At 44.7% G+C, this 19,128-nt stretch overlaps 1 protein-coding gene across 1 annotated transcript; it reads left to right on the top strand.

Moving 5' to 3' along the window:
- Positions 1–887: 887 nt before the first annotated feature.
- Positions 888–10,398, top strand: LOC128737514 (mediator of RNA polymerase II transcription subunit 18). Its single transcript, XM_053832168.1, has 4 exons — positions 888–1,068; positions 1,131–1,221; positions 9,833–10,034; positions 10,105–10,398. The coding sequence occupies exons 1-4, from the start codon at positions 935–937 to the stop codon at positions 10,323–10,325; spliced, it is 648 nt and encodes a 215-aa protein (XP_053688143.1). The 5' UTR covers positions 888–934; the 3' UTR covers positions 10,326–10,398.
- Positions 10,399–19,128: the final 8,730 nt, after the last annotated feature.

Raw genomic sequence — 19,128 nt, 5'->3', positions numbered from 1 at the left:
CAGCGGCTAACTAACGCCCTCTGAATCATGGAGCTAAAGTATTTTGAAAGAGTAGTTACATTGCTTCGAGAACAGAATGGCAGTGAGCAGTTCAACTATTGAATTATTTATAAATTTATTATTTCAACCAAACTATGAAACGGCATTTTATTCACTTTTTTGTTCTGATAAACCAACGAATGTGTATCTTTAAAACAGCTTATCCTGGTCATAGGGATGTTGCTCTGAAAGCTTTCCGAACCGGCTTATCGGCACGGCAGTCAGCCATCATGTTTGCTGTTACGTCGCCGCCCAGATAGGCGGCTGTACAGCAGCTGTCAAACAAATCAAACGCACTGAACGCACTCCAGCAGCAGCAGAAATGCCAAACATCCCTAAACTTCGGAAAACTGAATTTTTCATAGGTTTTAAAGAAAACTACGAATAGGAGCAAAGTACCACCAATTTGATCTTTAAAAAGAAGTTCAATTAATAGAGTAAAGCCTAGGTGCTACATTCCGTTATCGAAACTTGACCTTCTGTTTTTATACGACACACTTCGCAGCCAGCTGTTACGAGTGCAGGACAATTGCAGGGTCAGTTGCTACGATTCTATTGACTCTCACAGCCTCTCCCATCGTATGTTCGAGATTCGAACATACGACGACTGGCTTATTAGGCCAGCGTCATACTTCGAAGCCGACTGGGAGTTCAATTGATAACCTTATTAATTTCAGTGTCTATTTTATAGCTGAAGTCGGCAAGCTCAAAAAATATCTTTAAAAGCTTTAAAATGGATTTTTCTTTACATCTGGCACCCCTGTTGCAGAGGTAAACAACTCGCTGTTTAGTTTACATTCAAAACGGGCAACGGGTTGCTTTCGTGTCCGCATTTTTACAGCAAATTTGGTGCTAGAATTCAGTTAAATTTGAACAGACAGATATCAAGCCCGAAATGGCCAGCTCGGCTACACCGGTCAATGCCGTCGATCTGCTGCAGCAGGCGCTTCAGTCGAACATTATCCCCAACCAGGAGTTTCTACTGCAGGGCTCGATTTTGGACTCGGCGGCGGAGCATTTGTTGCATCGGTAAGTTTTTGTTGAATTTTGTTTCGTAAAGATACAGCTCTATTTCAATAATTTCATTGTAGATTGCGAGGGCTTTGTGATAATGTCGACACACCTCCGGAAACCTTTACCGATTACGAAATGTGCTTCAGTCTGAAGCTGCCCAATGAGAAGGTAAGTGGCTGTAAATTAAAAGTTCTACACAATAATTCTAGAAAGACTGCAAATTATTTCGAAGTTTAACAGAGTAAATTAATAAAAAATACATTTGCGAAAATAGGTACTCAAAACTAACGTGAAAATATGTAGTTCAATTATTTGAAGTACGGTGGGTTTATTAACGGGAAACTAGCAGTCATTAACTTTCCGTCGGAAAGCCTAATTTCGGGAGCAGTTTTTGGGCCCAAAAGCGGGATTCTGTTTATAAAAATGTAAATATTGCATTCTTCTTGCCAATCTAAACACAGCGGATATATTTTCATGAACAGAATTTTTGCTTCAAACAAAAAAACTGCTTTTGAAATTGGCAGAATCGATGACGACTAATTTCACCTTAATAGTACAGGGACTTTATACCATTCTATTTTTCCTCTGCGGTTTATTTGTATTGTAAAGGTGAAATTAGTCGTCACGTCATCAATTCTGCAAATTTCAAAAGCAGTTTTTTGTTTGAAACAACATTTTTGATCATGAAAATGTATTCGCTGTGTTCACATTGACAATTCCTATAACCAGAACCCCACTTTTGGGCCCAAAAACTGCCTCCGAAATTGGGCTCTCCGACGAAAAGCTAATGACTGCTAGTTTCCCATTAATGTTTTAGATACATTATATGGCACCAGGGCCCGGCATCGTCGAAACAAATAAATGAAACTGATTTTCTCTTACCTTCGCTTCTTACATGAAGTGACTTGCTTCACTTTTCGAACAGAACGTTTCAAGCAAGCTTCAGTTGAAGTTGGTAGCTGTTTAAATTGACGACGGCAGAAAGTCAGGCACGATTTGTCGACATCGGCAAGGTTAACTTTAATATGCATTGCATTGTAGGAAATGTTACTCAAATTCAATTCATTTGCATTCATAATTGATGGCCTTTTCTGAATATTTGATAGAAGAGTACAAATGAAAAATTGAAACCGATAGTCATGACGAAGTGAAACCCGTTTCGCTGACGCTGACTGAAGCCAGTTTGAAACTGAAGCGGTACTTCTTCTTCTTCTTCTTCTTCAACAGCATAGAGCCGGGGTGGCTCGTGCTGTTTCAAACACTCGTCTCCATTCAACTCGGTCTTGCGCCACTTGTCGCCAATTTCCTAGTCGTCTCAGAAGTCGCAAATCGCTTTCGACCTGGACGAGCCATCGTGCACGTTGGCCACCCTATTCCTGGTGCCGGTGGGGTTGTTGAAGAGGACTATTTTCGTCGCACTGTAGCTCGTGATTCATACGCCTCCACCACTCTCCGCTTTCAGTTTGTACTCCGCCAAATATCGTCCGCAGCACTTTCCGCTCGAACACGGCAAGGGCGCGTATGTCTTCCGTAAGCAGCGTCACGGCTTCAAGTCCATAAAGAACTACTGGTCTAATAAGGGTTTTGTACATTGTTAGCTTCGTGCGACGGCGTATGCTTCCTGATCGTAGCGTTTTATGAAGGGCCATGTAGGCCCGATTTCCCGCTTGGATGCGCCGCTGAATCTCCTTACTAGTGTTGTTGTCCGCGGTCACCAGCGATCCCAAATACACGAACTCCTCTACCACTTCTAGTTCGTCTAGATGTATTTGGTCTTCGACGCATTTATTTTTAGCCCAATTCTCCTAGACTTTGCTTTCAGTCTGGCGTAGATTGCCTCCGCCGTCGCAAAGTTCCTGGCAATGATATCGAAGTCATCTGCAAAGCCTAGAAGTTGGCTACTCTTGGTAAAAATCGTGCCTCTCGTTTCGATGCCCGCTCGTCGGATCCCCCCCTCAAGAGCGATGTTGAACCCTCGCCGCGTCTCGAAGGGACTCTTCTGTTGAAACCGAAGCTTCGATACTCCATTGTTCAGTGACGCTATAGAATTGAAGGTGACGTTGTCGGGCCCTGAATGGCATATGTACCTATATCCAGCTTGATAGTAGTTTCAAAAGTTGTTTACGCTGATAGAAAATAGATCGCGGCATTTATGACTAAAAGGTGTGGTTCTCCTATCACAGATTTCACAGGCTGATGTCTCGGAGATATACCTGTAATCTTGTACGATTTGTACAAAACTGTCAGAATAACGCTGACGGACGCGTTGACGCAGCACTCTGTTTGGCCCTTTACGCTCGTGAATATAAAACCTTCACAGTGTCCTTTCAGCATCAATTATAAGAGCAACTGCTCTGTCAAAAAGGCTTCCCGGGGTAAGATTGGAATCGGAAAGTAGGTTTTTGGAAGAGTAGCTAGCTCCAGTTTTATCCTGGCAAGTCATGATTGCATTATTAAAACTCCTGGATGATATTCTCTTTCTGAATAGTTGAAAGATGCAGAATCTAGTAATCTCCACTGTGAAAATTAAAAAAAGGCCCAATATTGAGACCGGCTTCATGAGTGTTGGAAAGCGGGGCTGTCCTGCTCTTTGTGCATCGATTTTAGTTGCTGTTGTAACCGTAACCACTGGAAGCAACCAGCACTGGAGGAGCAGAGCAGTATCGTAGCATTGCGGCGCGCTTTGCGAAGATCCGATTTGACATCCACTCGTATCCTAAATGCTTAGTTGGTTTCAAGGTATGATGCCGGCCTAACAAGCCAGTCATCGTATGTTCGAATCTCGGCTACTTAGTCGATGCTGCTAGATAGAGTCAGTAGGATTGTTGCACTAAACCCCATTACCGTCCTGTACTCTAACAGCTGGCTGTGAAGTCTGTCGATAAAAAAGGGTCAAGCCTTATTTGTTATTTGTTATTTATATATAAAAATTCAATTTGCCTCCCAGTTGGCCTCGAGGCAAGACGCTGATCTAATAAGCCAGTCGTCGTATGTTCGAATCTCGGCTGGAAGAGGCTGTTAGAGTCAATAGGATCGTAGCACTGACCCCATACTGTCCTGTATTCTAACAGCTGGTTGCGAAGTCTGTCGTATAAAAACAGAAGGTCAAATTTATTCGACACAATATTGTCTTGATGAACACTAATATAGACTAACTAAGAGGTACATATTGTTACCGATACTTTTACACAAAACTACACTTAAACAGCAAACAGCTATCGTCTCTGCAGGAGTCGTCTTTTAAAAGTGTCTATGGTGATGTCAAAATCGAACAGCTCGTACACGGTGTTGAACTGAGCTGCCATGTATCTTATCGGGCTAAACTGACCGTAGTTAACTCTCCGATCGTCAAGATGAAGGAAATTCCTAGTAAGAAGAGCCCTTTCCGGAGCGTCTAGATTCAGCTGTTCCAGGATAGGCGGACAGTCAATATGGCCGATCAGGAGCTTAGCAACAAACACAACTTAAGCAGCCGTACGCCTCTTTTCGAGGCTTTCAAGTCCTAGCAATTTGCATCGGTTTTCATATGGAGGCAAGTCCAGCGGGTTGCTCCACGGTAGCATCCGAAGAGCATAACGGACGAACTTCGTTTGTACTGCTTCAATCCTCGCAATCCAGTTAGCTTGAAACGGGCACCAGACTGTTGAGCAGGTTTCGAGTAATGATCGTACCAATGCGCAGTATAGCGAACGAAGACAAAACGGATCGCGGATCTCGTTAGCTATTTTAAAGATGAAACCGAGTTGCCTGTTAGCTTTTGAGATGATCTCTTCAAAGTGCAAACGAAAGGTGAGAGCACAGTCAAGACTCACTCCCAGGTCACGAATATGATTAACCCGTTGCAGCGCGTGACCCAGAATAGAGTAATCAGAGGTAATCGGATTCAGTTTGCGGTAAAACGAGATAACACTGCATTTGGGTACACTGATTGTTAACAGATTATTCGAACACCACGCCTCAAATAGGTCAACCAGCTGCTGCAATCTCAAACAGTCAAGTGTGGTTTTTATTGGCAGGTATATCTTAACATCGTCCGCAAATAGACGACATCCAGCAGGCAGCAGTATAGAGAGCTCGTTGATGAATAGTGTGAAAAGCAAAGGGCCCAAGTTGCTTCCTTGTGGAACCCCTGATAGATTACAAAACAGTTCCGATTCTACTGGAGCGATTTTGACGCATAAACTACGGTCAGTGAGGTAAGAGCTCATCCATCTGATAAAAGCGACAGAAATTCCAAGTTTCTCCATACGATTCAACAATATCGCGTGATCAACACGATCGAAGGCAGCTTTTAAGTCTGTATATCTAACATCCACTTGCGCATTTTTCTCCACGACGTTTAGGCAGAACGAGACAAACTGCGTTAGATTAGTGGCAACTGATCTTCTAGGGAAAAATCCATGCTAATCAACGGATAAGTACTGCGAACTGCACATAAAAAGTGCATCGTGGACTATGATTTCCAACACTTTCGAGCAGGCGCAAAGTGATGTGATACCCCGATAGTTTTCCACGTTCCTCTTATCTGCTTTTTTGTGCACGGGAAACATGATGAATTTTTTCCATGATTCAGGAAATACATTTTGCCGGAGAGATATTTCGAATAAAAACGCCAGTGGGCGAACAATAGCTGCAGCACATTTCTTCAGAACACAAGAAGGAATTCCGTCAGATCCAGCAGCGAACGAATATTTGAGCTTTTTGATCGCGGTTTCAACGAGTTGATCGTTTATATGGCATGTATTCAAGTTGATCGCACTACATGGAGTATCTCGGATTGCAGAGGCAGTCTGCATTTCCGAAGCAACAGAAGTGTTAAAAGAATTCTTGAAGTGAGTGGCAAAGAGCTCGCATTTTTCCACGGCAGTGTTCGCACAGACGGTACCCAGAAACATGTTTACAGGCAGTCCTACCTCGTTTTTCTTGGAATTCACGAACGACCAGAATGATCTAGGATTCCTGCGCAAGTTGGATTGCATTCGTAAAGTGTACCTTTTTTACAAGAGTAGATGCTGACTATGTTAAACTGTCTAGCTAAAGCTTAGAGAATGGACATCGGAGCTTACTGTATTTTCGTAGAGCGGAAGATCTAAGGCGCTTCAAAAATCGCAAATGAGCATCGCCCCACGCTGGTTTGCGAGGTGGTCTACGAGTGGGAACACAATCGGAGATCAGGTGTTTCGTGGTTTGGGTGAAGTGACAAACAGCATTGTTAACATTCGCAAAACGGTCGAGGCAACTCCAATCGACTCGACTGATTGCTTCGGCCAAGGCAGAAAAATTTGCTCTTCGAAAGTCCAGGTCACTTGCGTCGACAATGTCTTCAAATTCAAAGGAGACTGGCAGGTCCACTATTACTTCAACAGCGGGACGATCAGCGTCAAGTGGAACAACCGGGTCAACAGCTTCATGGACTGAGCAAAACCAAAACAAGATCAAGCAGGCGTGAGTTTCTGTTGACCGCCGTATTAATCTGCGTTAGACCATGCAGAGAGAAACCGTCTAAGGGAGCAGCGCAAGCAACCGAAATGTTCGATCGCAAGCTGTCAACCGCAGGCGGTGCATGCCCAGGAAAGCTCCAAACAAGACCGGATTGATTATAATCGACGAATAATAGCGTGAAGTCCGAAAGGCTGAGGTCTGAGTAAACCGTCTCGATGGAACTGATATGATCCTTAATGCTGTTCAGATCCTCTTTGCGATCTGGGGGAAGGTAGATAACTCCTACGCTCATTGTGTGACCAGGTAACTTAACTCTTATCCATATTTGTTCGAGTGTGTTGCATATGGGGGAAGGATCGCTGGAAGCACTTAGCCTCGTTGAGACCGCAATTAGCACGCCACCACCGCGTGATTTGTTGCTATTGTGTGAACTCCGATCCAACGATATACCGTAAATGAATCACCGAACAACTGCGCTGAGTAGATTTTCTCGTCGAGCCACGTTTCGGTAAGAACGATGATGTCGAAGTTTGATTCAGCCACGGCAATAAAGAAGTCATCTATTTTGGTCCGTAATCCCCGTACATTTTGATAAAACACCAACAAGCCCTTTCTCACAGTACTACGCGTGAGTGTAGTATGCTCCGTGGCAGATGGTAGAGGTGTGAAACCGCTGGAATTTTGAGATACTACAGGCAAAATACCGTCGCCGGATGATAAGTACTTGCCTGAGTCTACGGGCAGGAAGACCCCTCCTCCAGTTCCAACCGCAGGACCGAGACGACTGTGATGAACGCTGGCAGCGGGAGGCTCGACTGAGTCGGACGTTTAAGCCCACCCCATCGACAGGCAATCATGCTTTTGCAGCCAACATCTCAGCCTCGACTGCCAGCAGCTTGATTTGGACCCGCTGTCAAATTTTGAGCCCAGGACATGCTGTCGCTGTCGTTCACTGCAGCTCGATATAGAGATGTCGATGGGGTGTTTAAGCCCAAGGCTTTGCCTTTTCGTATCTTAAATCAGTGTTTCTTCCAAGTTTATCATTTTTCGAGTTATACGACCATGCATGATTCATATAGCGCTTTATAACCAGTACTTCACTATACTTTTTGATAGTGTCTCACTGAAGTTCAGACCCTTTTTGGCGCTCTCAAGAGCTAACGCGCTTGACGGGTGCCAGTTTAGCTACCCGGATGAACCAAAAAGATTCGCACAGATTCTCTGGGATTCCTCGCATTATAATCGTGTATCGAAATCCTGCATAAGATTCGTACAGAATGCCTTGCCTGTAGAACCAGGCATGAGAATACAAAAGGCGAACCCCCAGGATATCTATAACACGACAAAGGAATTCTCTTTACTATGAAATAGTAATCCTCGGGATGAAACAGGATTCCAGTATGTGTTAGCAAGGGTAACCGCACGCTACGGCACTGGTTATGGGTAACTAAAACAGGTTTATCTTTCTTGGTGGTTGACTAACGAATGGCAATCGTTATTAAACAAAGCAAACTCCCTCTTGGGAAGCAGGGCAGAGCGAGGCCTGCTACATCTCCCCCTCTTAAAAGTAGGTTAGCAATCGTGGGAGTTTTTATTCAACGATAGAACGTCGCAAGGTAACTTCATGTTGATCGGACTACTTCGGCGTGGGGGGTGAATGAAGCTGCGTCCTTTGCTTCTTCAATAATCGAAACAGGATTCGAGTCAGATGTACCTTCTGCTTAATCCAGGATCAGCTGCAGTGAATTGACAGAAACCGGGCCATCGCATGTAGTTGATTAGGTGTTGGTAACGGTTGGTAGGGAGTACTGCTAAATCGTCTCTTGCAGGTGCCATTGTAGATTGAACCTCGTCGAATAGGATTTCCCATTGAGTTGCAGCATCTCTCCCGAAGAAGTGTCACAATCGTACCGAGGGCGTATTTGGTTGATTTACGACCTCACTCCTGCCTCCCAGTTGGCTTCGAGGTATGACACTGGCCTAATAAGCCAGTCGTCGTAGACCAGGCCGGCTTCGATAACGAAATAGTAATATCCACCTGCTTTCGTTGAAGACTTCGTTGCTTCAGCACGCTCTCCGCACTGTCGCACAAACTGCGCACACATGGTCGTCGACATTGGGCCTGTAGATGTAACTGCGCGCCAGAGATTTCATACGGTCATTCCCAGGATGTCCACGATGCAGCTGACGAATTATTCGCTTTCGAAACTTCAGTTGACAGTTTGAAGTCCATCTCGTCTGGCGAAGAATTTCTTGACATCAGCGTCGCCAATCTGCTTTGTATTTTATGGCCAACCGCTGTTGATAACTACACTGCAGAACTGTATCCTTCTTCGTCTCAGCCACGAAAACATCTGGTGCGTAACTGGTAGTTCACTGATGGGTGCCGTCGAGAACTGTTTTCACTTCAGATTCAGCGAGAACGTAGACGTAGTCTTCATCCGGTCGACGTTAGGATAACATCTGGTGGAAGCAGGTAACAGCGAATGTTCGAGTACGGCTTGTCTCCAGGGACGTCGGCCACTATATTATCGATGATACATTGGAATGCCCCTGATTCTGACTTGACTTCAGAGAGAAGTCGGTTGTATTGGAGGAGCCCTCGATGTCCCGGTGAACAACGCAGGTAGGCGTCTGACAAGTCGAGGTGTCGTGATGCTCTAGCCAGTTCCGGATAGATGTCGTCTGGGTTTGGCAGAGGATGTTGTTGTGATTTCAGCACTTCTTTGCTGTCCACCACTAGTCCTGTTTGAGGTTGGCCACGCGATAACATTCTTCCACAAAGTTTTTTGCTCGGATGCCCGTATACCATGGCGATTGGAGTCCACAAACGAAACGGAGGGGCTTCGAAGTGATACGGTGTGAGCTTGAAGAGTTTAAACGCTTCACAGTGTTTTGTCACTATGGCAGCATCCGAAGTCATCCGCATCGTTTTTGGAGTACTGTAGGGACTGGTAACGGCAATGGAAAACGGACTTCTTGTGAACGAACTATTTTTTCAACTTCTTGACGGTCTCGTCCAGAGTGTAGTCCCGACGGTGCTTGGATAGAATAGTATTATCGAGAACTTCGCCGTCTTCGCATTTCGCATACCAGCCGTCGAAGCAAGCTCCTGCGTTCGAATCGTGCTGGAAGTCATTATGCTTACTTAGTTGGCCTTACGTCTTATGACTAGGCCTGCGTAACATAATTTCTCCATTTAATTCAGTCCATGGGAGCTGGTCTCCAGTTCCGCGGGCACCAGGCTAGAAATACACTTGCATTTAAACTTTACTTTCAACAAAAACAACCGATTATCACTTTATACAATATTCTAACTTTTTACGCATCCCTTTAGGCTCCCGTAATGACACTACGCGTACGCAGAGCTCAAGATACGGAAGCTCCCTTTCAACTACGTTACATTGGCCAGCCGGAACTGGGAGATCGTACTCGGCCTACCCTGGTGCGCAGTAGTCTGGACATCGCGTGCACACCGCACGTGGTTGAATTTCTCACAGAAATGGGTTTCCGAATGGATTTCGAATACATCACACGAGGTAAATAAGCTAATGTTCTTGACGATGGCAAAGGCACGTTCTTATCGTTTCACAACTTTCCACTCAACAGGATATATGTTCCGCAAGGGCCGCATGAAGGTAACCGTGTCCAAGATTGTTAAGGTCAACACTTCGGAACCGATATCGCAAAGTTACCTGGTTGAGCTTTCCGTGCTGGCACCCACCGGTCAGGATGCAATCGCAGAGGATATGCGTATTTTCGCGGAACAACTCAAACCGCTGGTCCAACTGGAGAAGATCGACTACAAACGATTCGCCCAAATGCCCTAGTAAGTAAGAGTATTATTTTTAATGAACCTAACAGGTAAGGTTTGAAGGACAAACAAAAAAAGAAACTAGAACAAAACGGAAGTATCGCAACGGCATTGCTAAGATGAAAGAAAATTCCACCACACGCGGCACTTCGCAATCGCACGTAGTACTGACAGGCTAGAGAGACACACTCGACCGAGAATTTACGATCTAGGTGACTCACGTTAAGCCTAGTGGCTGCATACCAGAGTCAGTGGTTGGCTTCACGAATATTATGCGCCTGCTTTATGTGCGGAAATGTTTTCAGTCAATTTTCGCTTACGTTCCGCAGTTCTACTCCCTTATACCACCACCCACCCCGTTCGTTTGAAAGTGCTTTCGCATCTAATTAAAAATGCGGTAAAATCATTGTTGACGTATTCGCTCGAGGAATGTGAAATATGTGTCGTTTCCCCGCTTGGGAAATTGGGTCCACCTCGGGAAAAAGGACGACCACTTGTCCCGCGTACGCGTACGCGAGAAGCGCGGTAAAAGAACAAACAACCCGCGTGCAGCATCATACCAACAACCAGCAGCAGAGAGCAATTCGGAAGAAAAAGATGCTCCATTGCGAATAGTTATAAATTAAATCTGAAAATAGATGACGACGAGCGTCGTCGAGTTGAGGTAACAACAGTGTGCGTTATGTGCGTTGTTCGAATTGCTTGCGCGTTCAAAAAAAAATGGGGGGAATTATGTCACAGATGTTCACGTAGGCCGTAAATTTAGTTCCTCTTAGAACAATAATTGAGATTTCGTTAAGCACAGCATTTAATGATTGGAATTTTAAAATAGGTCAATGTTTACCACTTGAACTCCGAGTAATAAGTTGTTGTTTAACAACTAAAATTAGTCATGACATCTCGGCGTTGCTGGGAGTTGAAAGCCGGCATAGTTGATGTAGTTGGCAAAGATTGATGGAATGAGAATAAGGATTCCAAGATGGAGAAAGCATACCTGGTTTCGCTAATGATCCACTAAAAAATGAAAAAATGGGGATTTCGATCAAAGCTGTAAAACAGTGCGAATTTGCATGGATTTATAGACAGCAATAATTCTATATTATTTGCAGTACCACTTATTCCATTAGCAGCAAAAATCGTATTCCACTAGAAAATTTATATTTTTTATTTACCAACTATTAGGTATACTAACGAATCGAAACTAAAAATAGATTTTCTCTTCTTTTTTCTGTTTCATCTAACCAGTCTACACTACTTTTGAAAAATGGCTAAAACGACTAGTAGAAGAATGCAAAACATATTAGAACATATCGAATAATCAGTGATCAAGAACCAATCGAATTTATGCGCCAAAAATGAGGTAAAGGTGGAATTGTTCAAACTAAAGGTAAGAAACTTAGAAAATGGAACAAATGTAAAATTACTTGATTTATTGCCATGTTGAATCTAAAAGAGTGAACAAGCACAGATGCAAATATTAGATTTGGCAGCCCCAAATATGGGTTTACAATAAATCTAGTAAAAATATCCATGTACAACTATGTTACTAAATACTAGCAATAAAATTTTTGGTGCATCGCACTTTGCAAGTTTAAATTTTATTTACACATTCATTTTGATTTTTATAAAAAGGATTTGACGAAATTTCATGACAAGCTTAGCTACTGTAGTTTTTTATAATTATTTATTTGTAAATTTATTTATATTTTTTCCTCAAAAACAACCATAACAGAGCAATACGATTATCGACTTTATAATCACGACTTTAGAAATAATTTGCAATGACCTAATATAAGGTACCCCCGGGCAAGTGGGACTGCAAAATGCATAGTTAGGATTTATGAAGGTTTGAAGGTTTGAAGGTTTAATTACGAAAAAGTCCTATAAATTTACATGAAATGAATCTGGAGGATAATTTTCAAAAGCATGGCGTTAGCTTCCACTTGCCTCATTTACCGGGACAAGTGGGACCTATATTCAAATTTCATTACAAAAATCCCAAGCACCCCAAGTTTGCTGCTGCAGTTCGTTGTTTTATTTCGCTTCTCATATTATTGTCACATGTCACGAGCGTAACAAAATATATGAATTCCTCCACTAATTCAAATCGTTCCCCATTCAGTTCCACCGTCGGCGCCAACACCATTTGGACTCCCACGATCTCTGCCTGTCTGTTTTAGCGGAGTTAACAGTAAGTCCCAATCTCGCTGCTTTTGTGTAGTTTTGTCCGAAAACCATGTTCATCTGCCACAGGTCACATTTCGTTAGACTGAATCGTACGCCGCCTTAAAGTCCGCAAACAGCTGAGATTCAACGACGCAAGGCATCACACGCTAATATTTCATATCCAAGGACGAGGGGTTGGCCAACTTATCTTCTGCGGAATATTTTCCTCGATACATCTCAAGTATAGTACCGTAATACTTGAGGACACAACCCAGTTGTTGCGAAGGTTCAACACCATTCGATGTCGTGTTCCGATCATGTAAGCACATCTCTAACTCCGCCAGTGACGGACCTTCGCTGATGAACCGCCACGTGTGGCTACCTAAAAAGAGTAAACAAGTGATGGGGAAATTGGATCGGGACCCGAGCTGTCTGTCACAAGCCAGGATAGAGGAGGAGTGTTGAGGTTTGTCGCTCGGCGTGCAGCTCCGGATGGCTCCGTGGTAAATTTATGGTTGATCCATCCGGAACTGTACATCGAGTCTCTTCCGCGGAAAATCTTGTAAAAATCTTTTGCTAGTAGCAAGTAGTCTAGGAGCATGCTACATTCTGAGCAAAGTGCGGAAGAGGACTCCAATCCTCGGTGTAACGCGACCCGAACCTAGGGATGAATGCTTGGGGGCGGGTCTAATAAAGATTCCCAAGGTCTAACAGAACCTGCATGGTACCAGAGCACCCTGTGCAGTAAATTGCTCCCTCTGTTCTAAGCTGGTAATAAACAGTTGATTTTCTCCCCAGCAAAGTACAATCATCGCCATGGATAACCTTGCAAAAATAATTGATGAGGCAAACAACGACCCCCTAGAGTTGGTGATAAACACCGGAGTAGGTGTAGAGGTGGCGCACGACGATAGACCGGAAGTGCGCACTCCGATTGGCACGGTCGATACTGGTGGAGTGATGGACACAGGAATAGAAGAGGACTTTAACCTCGACAGCATGTCGCTGGAAGAAGGACTCTCGGCTTCATCCCTGATCCTGAATGCACCAACAGGGAATGCGGAGAGTGACGCGAATAACCTTCCCGATCCGGCGACGCTACCTGAAGTCAAGAGGCAACCTGAGAATTCCGGAGTTGTGGCCAAGCGTCTCTCCAACGCGCAACGGTGACGGCAGAAGTGGGCTACTAAAAGGAGGAAGCGGAGGAACTTGCCCTTCTGCCGGCCGACCAGCCTAGCCAGCGGGGCCTGGTCGTTGCCAAAAGGCAACGATCTGCTGATACGGCGTCGCCGAACATCAGCAACAAAGGTCCCACTAAAAAGAGACCACACAGTCGAGCCTGCGCGGGTCCCTCAGCACCAAAACCAACCTCGGGGTGCACTTACAGGGACATGGTAGAAGCTTTCAGCGTAGCCATAACTACGGCTGATTATCCCGTTTCCCTGCTCACTACGGATCAGCTCCAGACTGTCCGCGCCCTTCTTCTGGATCACATAGCTGACCAGGAGACTCCAGACATTGGACCCAAGTTCAGGAGCTGCCAGTTCAAGAACGGCTACTTGATACTGGCTTGCTCTGACCAGAACACGGCCAAATGGCTGGAGCAAATGGCATCTACTCTTGTCTCGTGGGAAGGAGCACAACTACGGGTCTACGACAGGAAAGACCTGCCGAAGGCTCACACCTTCATAGGGTACTTCCAGGACATTGTCGGCACCACGGACGAGAAAATCTTGAGATTCCTCCAGAATCAGAACGACGGCTTCTCAACGCAAGCGTGGCAGATACGCCGTCGCATTGTGCGTGGACCGGGGAACTGTTAATGGAGGTTGACCAAAAGTCAGATCGCTGAGCAGCGCTTTATGCTAAATTTTATGTTTGGCAAAGCACGCATGCGACAGGTTGGCAGAGGTCTGATCAACACAAGCGCAACAGTCTCTGCTGCAAAGTCGAGGAAGGTACGAGCGGAACTCCCTTCTGGGAGTGCCCCGCCACCACCAAGACAATGCAATCCTGCAACGTTGAGATTGGAAAGTGCGGAACTTCCCTCTGGAAGTGCCCCGCCGCCATCCAAACAATGCAATCCTGCGAAGACTAGGCGAGCGCTGCGAAAACCTTGCAAGAGGCGTACGCAGCAATCACCAGTCGATAGTAGACCTCAGAGGCTCCATCTGCCGTTAAGTGCGGGTCGGACATCTGTGGCCTGACGCCTGCGGCAACCGAAGCCTACCGGTGTGAGCGACCCAGCCGCTCAACTCAGCGAAAACGCTGCTGGTACCCGTTCGCTAAGGCTCGATCCAGTATTGGATCAAGGTGAAAACGGCAATCCTGCCTCAAAATGAGCACCTTTCGCTGCATTCAGGTAAACCTCCACCATGCCAAGAGCGCCAGAGGTTCACTAAAGAGCAGCTGAGTGCTGCTCTGATCCAGGAGCCATGGATCAACGATACCACGATCCTCGGTCTATCCGGCGCTAATGGTAATTTGATCTATTTTAATACGCAGTCCAAGCCTAGGACTGCTATTCTGTTAAATAAGAAAATAACATTTTCTCCAATTACAGAATTCATCCAACGCGACGTCGTTGCCATTACGGTGGTACGCCTACTTTCCAGGGGACAAGGACGAAATTCCACTGCCCGAGGTTGCTGAGCTCGTGTGGTACTGCAAGCCAGTCAATATACACGATATGGGGCAGCTCGGACACAAACAACAGGGGTGAGTACCTACTTGAATATCTTACTTCTAACGATGTCAATGTAATCAATGTAGGGATTGACCCCACCTTTATAACCGCTATCAGACAAGAGGTCTTAGACCTTACTCTATGTAGCGCCTCTATAGCTGAGAAAGTCAAAAATTGGCATGTCTCTGATGAACCAAGTTTATCAGACCACAAACATATCATTTTCGACATCGAGGCAAATCCTCTAAAAAGAGAGCAATTCAGTAATCCGAGGAAAACCAATTGAGGTCCCTTTAGGGATCATCTGATTGCCTCACATAATTCCTGTCACAATGACCCAGCAAACACCAACTCGTATTTCAATGTACGAAAATTATCGTTATTGACTTTTAATAAATTCAAGATCGTAAATATAGCCTAATGAAATGCGCTCTAGTTTATATTCTGTCGTATTTGACGATAACAAGTGATTGACCTACGACTTCCAGTACAGAATTGTACAGCATTATAAAACTAATCGCTTTGAGTCGGATCTCATCACATACGAAGACTTATAAAGTCGAATTGAAAACGTATATTTTGTAGTACGTATATGGCCTCCAAATTAGTACGTATATGCTAGTTTTGTGCATCAGATACGATTTTTCAGGGTATATATAGGTACATATAACTCATTTGTTGCTCTGATATGCATATGAAAATGTTTACTGGGGATATACGAACTCCAGTTGGGCTGGGTATCGCCGCTAGTGACCTGGAATGCAGGATCACAGACGCGTATAACACAAACTGTCCCGTAAACACGTGAATGGTTTGCCGTGATGTGCCCTGGTGGAAGAATGAGACGCTTAACAATCTCCGTCGGAAGGCTAGGCGTCTGTTCAATAGGGCCAAAATCAAGTCTAACTTGGAAGGCTACAGAGCCTTCCTCACCAAATACAACGCTGAGCTACGAAAAGCCAAAAGGAAATCACGAGTTAAATTTTGCGAAAGCATTCAAACTCTGCCAGAGGCTACGCGTCTGCAGAAAGCGATGTCCAAGGACCACTGCAATGGTCTAGGGCAATTGAAAACAAAGGATCGGAGTCTCACTGTTACCACCAGGGAAAATCTGCAAGTTCTAATGAACACGCACTTCCCTGGCTCGACAGTGACCACCGGACAAGACATAGGCGGGCAGGAGCGGAATGGATCAATGGGTCATTGGGCACTCAGCTCTTTTGAACCAATGAAATCTCCAGGTCCGGATGGTACCCATTTTCTTACAAAAAACGGACGGTGTTATAATGTCCGAGCCCATCAACCTCTTTCGAGCCAGTTTCACTTTGGGATATATCCCGGAGAATTGGCGGAAAGTCAGGGTGGTGTTCATACTTAAGGCTGGCAAAAAAGACAAAACCATGCCTAAGGCTTTCAGACCGATAAGTCTGACTTCAACGCTTCTTAAGCTGATGGAGAAAATCACGGATAACTGTATCCGCAATGAGTTTTTAAAAAAACTCTCCATTACATGTAAGTCAACATGCATACCAACACGGTAAATCTACGGAAACCGAACTACACTGCTTAGCTTAAAAATCAAGAGACAGCACTTTGTGCTTTTCTTGATATTGAAGGTGCTTTCGATAACACGTCCTTCGCGTCAATTAATACGGCTCTCTGTCAAAAGAGAATCGACCACACTACAATGAGCTGGATTCAAGCAATGCTCTCGAGCAGACAAATTACGGCATCATTGGGAGATACGTCGGTCACGATTTCGGTGATCAAAGGATGTCCACAGGGAGGAGTTCTCTCCCCCCTGCTCTGGTCACTGGTGGCCGACGTACTCCTTCACAAGCTATCACAGCTTGGTTATGAGACCATTGCTTACGCCGACGACGTTGTTGTACTTATCGTCAGAGGTAAGTTTGACGCAGTATTGTCAAGTCGCTTGCAAGGAGCTCTAAACACTACCATGTTATGGTGCTCATAAGAGGGACTTAATGTAAACCTCACCAAAACAGTCGTTATATCATTCACTAGGCGAAGGATACATACCATTACTCCCCCTATACTGAATGGTGTCAGACTGGGCTTCAGTAATGAAGTCAAGCACCTCGGAATAATTCTCGATAAAAAAACTGAACTGGGCTGCCCACCTAGATTATGCTGTTAAGAAAGCAACTTCGGCTATCTGGGCATGTAGGTCACTGTTTGGCAAAACCTGGGGATTGAAACCTCAACTAGCCTTTTGGTCATATAGTACTATTGCACGGCCTAGGATAACCTATGCTGCAGTCGTATGGTGGCCAAAGGTGAATGAGGTGACAGCCCAAGCCAAACTAAACAAAGTTCAGCGCCTGGCCTGTCTTACAGTTACCAGTGTCATGCGTACAACACCTACTGCAGCCATGGAGGCAATGCTATGCTTACTGCCTTTCCATCTTCATGTGAAGAAGGAAGCAGAGCTCGGCGCACTACGGTTGCAAAGGAGTAAAACTATACTCGAAGGTGACCAAATCGGTCATCTTCGCTTACTTCGGGAGTTCAATCTGACACCCTTAGTAACTTCAGTCTCTGACTGCATGGAAGCCAGGCCCAATATGGACGTTCCAAATGAGGTGATTGAAACAGAATGTGGAATATTGGAGGGCCAGATCTTCCATCTGGAACTATCTGTTTTTTACAGATGGTTCAAAAATGTGGGCCTGCACAAGCTCCGGAGTCTACGGACCCGGCATCAGGGAAACTATCTCATTAGGAAAGTGGCCCACCGTTTTTCAAGCAGAAGTATATGCGATATACATCTGTGCAACAATATGCTTGAAACGAAAGTACAGGCATGCGAAAATCGGTATCTTGCAGACAACCTAGCAAGACAAGGATCAGCTCAGCAATTTATTGGTCCTGAACCGTTTCTGGGCACCTCCACATCCGCCGTGAAAGGCGAACTAATGACATGGGAAAAGCTAGAAATAGTATCCCGTTGGAATCAAACACAGCTCTTCCGAGTATCGTCCGACACCTGCCACTTTCGTAACTCTGAACCTGAAAGTTCAGCGCATCTGCTCTGCTATTGCGGAGCTCTTGCATTATCAAGGCACAACTTCTTAGGAAGTTTCCTTCTTACTCCGTATCAGGTATGGAGCCTAAATCCCAAAACGGTCTTGGCTTTATAAACCATGTAGTACCGAATTGGGGCACAGGATTACAACTATCCCGCTCAACTCCATCAATGGGTATTAGCGGTCCGTAAACTGTATACAGCAATCGGGGCTTGCCACAAAAGACGATCATTAAGACAATGCACAATACCCTTCTGGCATAAAAAAGCACATCTCTGGTCGGATTGTAGTTGGATGTAAAAAATTACAAATATTTCGGTAATGTATTTCAGTTCGTCACTCGCTTGTCATCGGCATCCGTGACCAGTAAATGACCGCCGTATGGTTGTTTTGAGTACTCGAAAACGGTGCAAAAGTATCTTGAGTCCGCCATATCGCCTGATGTGTAGTTCAACAGCCCTTGTGGTGGAGCATGTGTAAGTGCTGCTTCAATAACCCTCCTCTTATCTAATTTTACACTTTTTCCGCTTCATGTCTTATCCCGTTCTGAAAATATTACAGAACACCAACGCTTTCTTACTTTCTTCTATCTTTTTATTTTTTTATTGGAAAGACTGTCGTTATAAAAAAAATCTTCCCTTGATCGATTGAAATCATTCTTACTTTTCTACTGTTTACTGTCCCAAATTTTGACGCAGATATTGTGTTACATTCATTAAATCCGAACAACGATTTATTTTTTATTTGATGATTCAAAGTTTTTAAATAAATTTAGGAAACAGTTGCGAAATAAACTGATACTAGAAGCTGATCGACTAAAGCTCTACATTGCGGTTCATAGTTTTACTTTATGCACGCCGGGTGCCCGGTGGCACCTTTTTCTCTCTGGTCCTCTATCTCTCCGCCCCTGTTATTACACA

Source organism: Sabethes cyaneus, chromosome 2 (assembly GCF_943734655.1).
Source record: "Sabethes cyaneus chromosome 2, idSabCyanKW18_F2, whole genome shotgun sequence".
NCBI classification, from domain to species: Eukaryota; Metazoa; Arthropoda; class Insecta; order Diptera; family Culicidae; genus Sabethes; species Sabethes cyaneus.
The sequence above is the reverse complement of the archived record's forward strand: the minus strand, read 5'-3'. Positions and strand labels throughout refer to the sequence as shown.